We start from the raw sequence: 9,679 nt of genomic DNA on the forward strand, positions 1-9,679 counted from the left end.
TTCCTCCAGGTGCTCCAGCTTCCTCCCACAGTCCAAAGACATGCAGGTTAATTGGTGACTCTAAATTGTCCGTAGGTGTGAATGTGAGTGTGAATGGTTGTCTGTCTCTATGTGTCAGTCCTGTGATAGTCTGGTGACCTGTCCAGGGTGAACCCTGCCTCTCACCCAGTGTCAGCTGGGATAGGCTAAACATGATTTTTACATTTAAACGCTGGTCTCTGAGTCAGACTTAAAGGAAACAGCGTTCAAGGGAAACTAATAATTCTAAGAAGAGATGACGTTCATTAAGGTCACAAACATGGTGGAATTGTTCGTCACTGTTTCTGTTATTAATATTTAGTTGTTTCTGGACTGTTGTTATCAGAGTGTGTGCTGTTAGTTTTCACCTGATTCTGGGGGGTCATCCCTATGTTTCCCGGGTTCTATGTTTCCCACTCAACCAAAAAGGGTTCTATGTTTCCTGCTTACTAAAAGAACCCGGGAAACATAGAACCTCTTTTGCAGGGTTAAGTGGGGAACATAGAACCCGGGAAACATAGATACGCTCCCGATTCTGGTCATTACTGAGGTGTACAGCTGTTTGTAGATGTGAGAAGGATCTGTATCAGGTGTTTGTGAGTGAAATAATGCAGCTGTGAGCTCCTCATCTCATGTCCAGTTAGATAAAAATAACTCCACCACCTCGGCTCTCTGCGTGCAGCCTCTCAGCGGTGAACCTCCGGACCTGGCTCTGGCTCTGGACCTGCTGTTGCTGTTTCAGCATCAGCTCAGTATCAGTGACCTTTATGAAGGTCACAGTGAGTCGGGTAGTGATTCTGACAGTTGAGTCTGAGCTGCTGTCACACCATTTACAATGGATGACGGCAGGTTTGTGCGGCTGCTGCTGCTGCTGGTGGACGGGGTCAGTATTGATCGGGTGACCCTGGGTCCATCCTGCTGACGGGCTGTGAGGGAGGGGAGCTGAGTCAGGGGGGGACTGCAGCAGTTTGTATCGATGAGCTGAGACACATGTCAGCTCTCAGACTGAGACTCTGGGAAATAAAGAAGTGTTTCAGGGCTGAAGTGATCGCTGGAGAAACAGAAGTCTTTAGTTTTTGACGACAGTAATCACTAGCTTGGTTTCCATCCACCTACTTTTATTTTTTCATACATAAAATTCTGAGTGAAAACACCAGAGATCCGAAAAAAACCTTCCATTTAACTTCATAGAAGCCAAAATGTTTCCACATCCGAGCTCTTAAATCAGGGAGTGCCAGTCAGATTGTATCCATCTGCAGCCGCTCACACTAACCCAGTGTAGGACACCTGCAAAGTGTCCAGTGTGTGCATACAGTAATATTCACTGTAAATAGTAGGCTATGCACTTCACGTACTGTTGAGTAATAAAGGATCTGCAGCCTTTTAGTTTTAAAAAATCAACTTTGCATTGATTAATGAATTTATTAATTCGAAACCACGGCACAGTCTCCAGCCTGTATGAGTATCACAAAATAAGGGGGAAGTGGAGTGTTCTGCAGCTCCGTCTCAGGCGTGGGGGGGAGAGCAGCCTCTCTGCTTCACCATCAGCTCTGGAAGAAGCCAACATGCCGAATCAACGAGGCGCAGGGTTTCTGAGGTGAAACAGACCGAGCAGAGAGTTATTTTCTTCACCACAGAGGTGTTTTGTTCATGCTGTTGTGTGAGTTGGTCAGCCAGTTTACGTGCTCATCGCTGCTCCACTACAGTGGACGGAGACAGCAGCGAAATGTTTTGTAGACACATAAAAATAGGACCGTCTCACAGAAGTCAACATCACTTTAAGTCTGGGCTGTATTCCGAATATTTTCACTGCTTTCCCTCGCCATCAGACCGTGCTTCACAACAGGAAACAGACGCTGTTACGTTTTGCTCTTCTTCTTCAGGAATCTTCAGGCACCTCATGACTGGTTTAGATTATGATTCAGAGAGCTGCGATTCGATGATGAAATGATTATTGATGCAGCAAAATTTTCGATTTCTGAACAAATATTTTTTTTCTCACTTGTTACTTTTAACACATCGCTAACTGTAGGCTCCGCTGTGTTAGCGTCTCTAGCAGCGGAGAGCAGCCTCTCTGCTTCACATCAGCTTTGGGAAAAGTGGAGATGCTGAGCAGACCGGATGCAGGTGTTTTTAAGTAAAACAGACTGAGCAGAGTTATTTTGGTTTAAGTTGTGTAGTTAATGCTGCAGTGTTTGTGTGTCTGCGGGTCTTGTTTATTACTGCTGATGCTGCTCCGCTCCGTTAAGGTTCCTCTCTGGGTGATGGTGTAGAAAATATTCACAATATACTCCATGTTTGTCTAGTAAATATAATTATTTAGACATTAAATTAAAACAAGTTTGCAACTGCTGCTTTTTGTGAAGATGAAGTACAAGTAAACTCCAGTGTGTCTGCGCTGTTGGCTCTCCTGGTGCTGCACTGCTGTGGTGTTGAGTTCTGCCTCTTTTGTTCCGTCAACATCAAGTAATTAATAAACATTTACATATTGGATGATTGACAGCATGATTGTGAATCAATGCTGAATCATTCATGTCCGCATTTCGATGCATCTTAAACCCCTTTTTACCAAGATTAGTGCGTGTACGTGGGTTTTTTAAACACAGGAGCAGATGGGTATGTCTTTCTGTGCGTGTGTGGGGTTTTTTTGGTGTCATGTTCGCTGTCACAGACAGGCTGGAAAACAGGTTAGTAAACAGTTAAAAGTAGTTACAGTTACTACGCAGACTAATCTGAATTGATGTTTGAGTGCTGCTTTGATACAGACGGACAGCGTTTTGTGGTGGCGTGTCACTGCATCTCACCGGTAACAGGGCTCAAATCAGCACGTCCACCCAAGTGTGGTATTTTCGTCACTGCCGACTGCAGGTACAGCCGATAAACACTCGTGACTACTGCAATTTGACCTGCGTATGAATGTCAATTGTAATTTTTCCCATTGCATTAAAATGCCGGATGTTAGTGGGTGTTAGTGTTTTGTTTTGTTTTTGTGCAGTGGGCTCAAGAATCGATTATTTACCCCACCCCTAATTAAAGCTCTATAATGCTGCGTGAGCCGAAGAATTGTTTTGGTGTTTTAGTAGTTTACACCAATAACAGTAAAAACCAATAAGGCACTGGGAGAGCGCAGACCTCCACCAAGCTGTGATATACTGTGATATGCACATCTGGATATGGTTTGGATAAATTTCCAAAAGCATTCCAGTGATGTCAAGCAAGTGTAGCGTACCCCAGAGGATTTAACGGTTTCTTCCTTGGCCCATGCTCCACCCTTCTACTAAGTGAAACCTATTGTGAAAATCAGGTCAGTTTTTCCATCATCCTGCTGACAGACAAACAGAACCAAAAACATGACCTCCTATGCCATGGTAATAAATGACTCTTATAGAGCCGACGTCACGATGACATCATGTTATCAGCTGGAGGTGCAGCTGCCTCTCCCCCACAGGGCTGCAGGCTCCATAGGAGTGTTAAAATGTGTTTGTCTTGTTGTGTTATTGGGAGCCAGAATAGAAGGAGTCATGGCTCAAAACCAGCCGCCACTGCCCGTCAACAAAAACAAAGACAGCTATGGTTAAATGTGATAAGACCAAAGGACTGGACGGAGGCCATCATCAAAAATGCTCACATGTGCAGCGCACACTTCATATCAGGTTAGGGAAAAAGTATTTCCTGTTGTAGGGATGAATAAGGTTATGTGTATTAAGGGTTATCATGTCCACCTCATCAGAAACTGGGGAGGGATTAAGAGGAATATTGGATTTCTCTGGAACGCTAACTTTTTAGCACATTAGCTAACGTTAGCTTCCATAGCAAAACAAACAAGTGTGGTCCTCCTTTGTAAGATTGGCTTCCTGTGACATCATCCATCCACTGAGTGAGAGCATACGGGTCGGCCAGTCTGGTCCCGTTGGTCAGTGTTTACTTATTCAAGTAACACTGGCGGTCCCGGAGAGTGAGTGACCTGACATGGTGCGTTGGTAAATTCAGTCTGACGCTCTACACTAAAATGAGAGCCCTGTTGGTGGAAGAAACGGAGCGTTATATTTCTACATGAATGAACCAACGGTTAAGTTAATCACACATTCACTCCGCTCGGCGCTCTGCTGCTCCGTCTCCACAGACAGAGTGTCCAGAGTGCGCTCTGCCACTCTGAGAGTGCGCTGCTCTGGATAACCCAACGCTACATTCAGACAGCGCTCCCAATTTATCAACGCTCCAGTTTGTGTCAGAGTGCGCTCCCACACTCACAATGAGTGTTTCTGAACGCACCACTCACATCATCTTCCTCCATCGTCTAAAACAAGACAACACAACTTGTTAGCTAGCGCTAGCTAATGTCTGTGGAGAACTGTTTTGCCTCCAGCTAAGCCCCGCCCACCAACAAACATCACACTGTTTACTAACAGTTAAAGCATCTATAGATTGAAGGCATTTTGTTGTTCTTGAGAGAACCTGAGATATCTCGTATGTACGTTGATCTCTGCAGAGCTGTTTCAGGTGAAGCGGTGATTGGATGATAAAGAGATGTGTGGTCGTTTAACAGATGAGATATAAAGATAAATATCATGAGATGATTATTTTCTTCTCGTCAGTGAGGGAGTCCGTACAACTTTGTGTGAAAATCAAACGTTCTTTGTCAAAGTAACATTTTAATGTATGATTTTGTTAACGTGTATCTCAGTCAGATGGACGACTGTGGATGAATCATCCAAAAAATATCTATACATCTTTATACACTGTGTTGAGAAGGTTAACAACACAACCCTAAACATTGTTTGCTTCCTGTTGACAGCGCTGCTGTACGCCACCATCTTTGGTAACGTCACCACCATCTTCCAGCAGATGTACGCCAACACCAACCGCTACCACGAGATGCTCAACAGCGTGCGAGACTTCCTCAAACTCTACCAGGTCCCCAAAGGCCTGAGTGAGCGGGTGATGGACTACATTGTGTCCACCTGGTCCATGTCCAGAGGCATTGACACCGACAAGGTAACACCTCACCGCCTGCTCAGGTCCTTCACACTGTGATGTCACAGGCAGGGTGGAGGCCTGCCACACCCTGATTGGTTTGTCTTTGTCTTTGTCAACCGATGAAATCTTGCAGACTAATGACCTTTCTGGTCGACAGACGTTTGGTGGAATATTAGGGGAGGCAGCCCTAATTAACTCCAAATCTTATTAATCCAGTCAGGTGATCAGTGCTTCACAGACTCCGCAGCAGCTACAGCCCATACAGCCTGTGTAACCTCTGTGTGCCCTCAGTGTGACCTCTGTGTGACCTCAGCATAACCTCAGTGTGACCTCAGCGTAACCACTGTGTGACCTCAGCATAACCTCAGTGTGACCTCAGCATAACCTCAGTGTAACCTCAGTGTGACCTCAGCATAACCTCAGTGTGCCCTCAGTGTGACCTCTGTGTGACCTCAGCATAACCTCAGTGTGACCTAAGTGTAACCTCAGTGTGACCTCAGCATAACCTCAGTGTGACCTCAGCATAACCTCAGTGTAACCTCAGTGTGACCTCAGCATAACCTCAGTGTGACCTCTGTGTGACCTCAGCATAACCTCAGTGTGACCTCAGTGTGACCTAAGTGTAACCTCAGTGTGACCTCAGTGTGACCTCAGCATAACCTCTGTGTGCCCTCAGTGTGACCTCTATGTGACCTCAGCATAACCTCAGTGTGACCTCAGCGTAACCTCTGTGTGACCTCAGCGTAACCTCAGTGTGACCTCAGTGTAACCTCTGTGTGACCTCAGCGTAACCTCTGTGTGACCTCAGCATAACCTCAGTGTGACCTCAGCATAACCTCTGTGTGACCTCAGCGTAACCTCTGTGTGACCTCAGCATAACCTCTGTGTGACCTCAGCATAACCTCTGTGTGACCTCAGCATAACCTCTGTGTGCCCTCAGTGTGACCTCTGTGTGACCTCAGTGTGACCTCAGTGTGACCTCTGCATTCGCAGGTTCTGCAGATTTGTCCGAAGGACATGCGAGCGGACATCTGCGTCCACCTCAACAGGAAGGTGTTTAAGGAACACCCGGCGTTCCGACTGGCCAGTGACGGCTGCCTGCGAGCCCTCGCCATGGAGTTCCAGACCGTCCACAGCGCGCCAGGTGACCTCATCTTCCATGCCGGAGAGAGCGTGGACAGCCTCTGCTTCGTGGTGTCGGGGTCACTGGAGGTCATCCAGGACGACGAGGTGGTGGCCATTTTAGGTGAGTGTGGTTCTGACATGTCATGCTGCAGCTAATGGGGATCCAAATAAACAAACAAACAAACAAACAGATCTCCAGTGGAGCAGGGTTACAGGTTAAATATCACGGAGAGAATGTAACAAAGACAGAATAAATATAATCGATGAGTCGCTCTTATTTCCTCTCGTCAGTGTGATTCTGAGCTGCTCCAGCTGAGTGACTCATTCACTCTGCCGTTACAAACTGAGACCAGTGTTGATGGATCATCTGGGAGCTGAGTTTGTCTTTGGGGGCCGGGCTCCGTCAGCATCACTTCAGTCCCAGTCTGGTTGTTGTTGGTCTCAGTGACAGCAGCTCACAGTGCTGATTCATCATGAGGTGGAAACTCTGTTTATGTTTCCTTCCATTTCTGCTTTAATGATGCTGAGTCTGAGCGGATACTCTCCATACATCAGAGACGCTTCACCGGCTCAGCTCTTTATTCTCATCATGTTTTACAGCCAAATGTTTCGTCTTTACCTCAAACTTTGTTTTCAGTCAAAAGAAAATCAGATGAAACAGAAATCCTCACATCGCATGAGCAGAGACCTCAAAATAAAAACAGTAAGAGTGGTAGATAAATGCTTTTTATTAGTTTTTACTTGATGTAATCAAACAGTGAACTATTTATTCTTTCATTTTCCACAACCGCTTTACCCCTTTTACAACAGCAGCATGTCAAGTGGGCCGAACCCGAGCAAAATACCGTCACATACCGTGAAACCAATATGATTTAAAAAAAAAAAAACGTGATGTGAAAATTTTGTCATACAGCCCAGCCCTATAGCTAACCGTAGCTAACTTGTTTGTCCATTGTTTGGTCTGTGACGTAATAGGTCAACAGGAAAAAGGTCCAATACTAACAAGCTGAAAGGGGGCATATCTCCACCTATCGTAGAGGAGTCGCACATACTTGGCTCAATAAATGGATTCCCCTCCCATGCTTGTATACTGGGACAAGGACAGTAGACCAGTTAAATGTCCTCGTCCAGCTGGAACTGTAGCTCCACTTCACTGTGGATGGAAATGGACTGATTGACTGCAAGACCCACGAGCCATCAGGCCAATCACTGGCTGTTGATTGGCTGTGTAAGCTTAGAAGTGACGCAGGCCCTCGTTGGCTACTGTAGGCTGTGGAGAGGACAGGGAGGCTCCTACTGGCTCAGGTGAGGTGTCAATCAAAAGGTCAGGGGTCAGTTTCCATACCCAGCTTTCGATGTTTACATGCAAAATGAATTTATTATGCAACGTATGTGGAGAAATATGTACGTTTGAGATGGTGCAGTGTGTGGATATCTGTGTATGTAATCATGTGTTTGAATGAAATATTTTACTGGATTTTAATATTTTCGATCTGTGGATTATGATAACACTTCACAGGTTAGTTATAGATGTTTTTTTGTTTGTTGTTTGTGTGATGAAAGTGTTTATTGAACCTGCTGTGGAAGTTGTATTTTAAAATGGTCCGCATCAATCGAACGGCACTGTGCGTAGTTTCCTGATGATAGGTCGTATGAGTAAACCACTCAAACACAGCAGCTGTTCACATTTCAGATTTTTCTAATAAACCATCTGATGACCTGCCCTACGTGTTTTCCCACCTGTGACAACAAACTTCCTGTTGTTCATCCAGGTCACGTGGCAAAGAGGTACAAACACCTAACACAATCCTTCATAGTCAGTTCTGTGTCCTACAGTGTTTCCTCCAGCCTCCTGAACAGCACGCTTAGTTCCCGTCCAGTTGTCAGGTGTCTTTACTAAAATAAGAGGCTTCCTGTTAGAAACAGTCCAGTTCTGCCTGTCAGGCCTGTCTCAGGGTTATAAAAGCTCCCTCGGCTGGAACAAAATGAAATGTCAGGGTTTTAGTCTGGATGCAAGACGGAGAATTGAAACTGACCCCGCCTGACTCTGGAGGAAACACCTGAGCTCTGAAACACAAAGAGCGAAGCCTGCAGAGTCACCTGCCACACAGAGAAACACACAGACGCTCCACTGCCTCCTCACTGCATCAAAACCAAACGTGTTTGCTATTTTTGTCAGCGTGCGTAGGAATCATGCTCCGGGGCTCTCATTAGCAAAGCATCAGTTTTATGCATGAAGTGTTTGGTTTCATTTTGAATCATGCTGCCTGGTGTGTGTGTTTTTGGGGCTGATGGAGGGAGAGCGTTCACCGGTTCAGAAAGAGTGAAAGATGATGGAGGAAGCTGTCGAGGCGGAGCACGGCTCAAAGAACAGCTGTCAGAGTCATTATGCAATTCACTCTGCGTGTTCACCAAACCTCTGAGCTCTTTAACAGCTCCCTGAGACACACACACACACACACATTTATAATTATATATGATGAAGCAATACTGTGAGGCAGCGTGCGGGCAGAGACTCAGCTCCTTGTTTGCATCAAACATGATGACGTCTCACTGTCAGTCTGTTTCAAATGTCAACAGCATGAACTGTGATTCACACGTTCATGCTCTCCAGAGGATGAATCCTAATCACCATGGTGATCCTCTGACTTTACTAACATGCTAACATTAGCATGGACTTTACATGTTGTTGTAACATCCTGACATAATGTCGGCTTGCAAACAGGCATTAACCTCACGTTACACTGTCACTGATAAAAACATCCTCCTGCCACCCTGCGTCTTCACATGAGGACGTCATATTTTGGATTTATTGTGACTTATACTTCATTCTACTGAACTCAGACCTGTTGTCCTCATTCGTGGACACTTTCTTTGTGCCATCCGGTGGTAGTAAGAGCACAATACACTAATCCATGTAAAAACAAGATGGCAGCCATCTCTGCCAAGTCAGTCTGCAGCTGATCAGACACAAAAGTGGACGAGGTCCAAACCCGATCAGGTGTTATAGTTGACACTTGTTTGTTAGTTTGATATGGAAACAAATTTTGGCAACAGTGACAAGCTAAGACACCGTTATGTAGTAAGTACTTGTTTGAGGATGTTGGGACTTTGTTATCATTAGCAATGTTTAGTTTTTTATACCTGTCAGGTCCTAGTGATCCCAAATAGCTCGGAGAAAGTAAAAATGCATACCAAACAAAAGTTGGGGTCTCAGGAGGATAGACACTTTCATGCTAACATGGTAACAGTTCAACACTCACATATCATTGTAGCATGCTAACAAGCTAGCATGCTCAATGCTACATGCTAAAGACCTTTTCAACATGCAGCTTGTGTGCATGTTAGGCTGCTGTCAGCCCTAGAGTGGTCTCCTTTGGTCTGAATCAGGGACTCATGTTGTTCCGAAGTTGTATAATTGCCTAGAGTTGGTTCGTGTTCTCACAGCAGCATTTACAAGAGGACCAGATCAAATGCCTTGTGTGAGAAAGCTGCTCTTGATTGGTCAGAATTTCCATGTGGGAAAAATCCAGGAAGTAAAGCAAACGTTGAAGAAGAG

At 45.4% G+C, this 9,679-nt stretch overlaps 1 protein-coding gene across 4 annotated transcripts in view; it reads left to right on the plus strand.

Annotated features, from left to right (window-relative positions):
• Window positions 1-9,679, plus strand: part of kcnh1b (potassium voltage-gated channel, subfamily H (eag-related), member 1b) — a 128,037-nt gene that overhangs the window by 54,996 nt on the left and 63,362 nt on the right. For all 4 annotated transcript variants that reach the window (XM_050043707.1, XM_050043704.1, XM_050043706.1 and 1 more), the window contains 2 exons: window positions 4,814-5,013; window positions 5,989-6,241. In XM_050043707.1, the coding sequence (XP_049899664.1) occupies window positions 4,814-5,013; window positions 5,989-6,241 (453 nt within the window). The remainder of the gene's footprint in view (window positions 1-4,813; window positions 5,014-5,988; window positions 6,242-9,679) is intronic.

Source organism: Epinephelus moara, chromosome 5 (genome assembly GCF_006386435.1).
Source record: "Epinephelus moara isolate mb chromosome 5, YSFRI_EMoa_1.0, whole genome shotgun sequence".
Lineage (NCBI taxonomy): Eukaryota > Metazoa > Chordata > Actinopteri > Perciformes > Serranidae > Epinephelus > Epinephelus moara.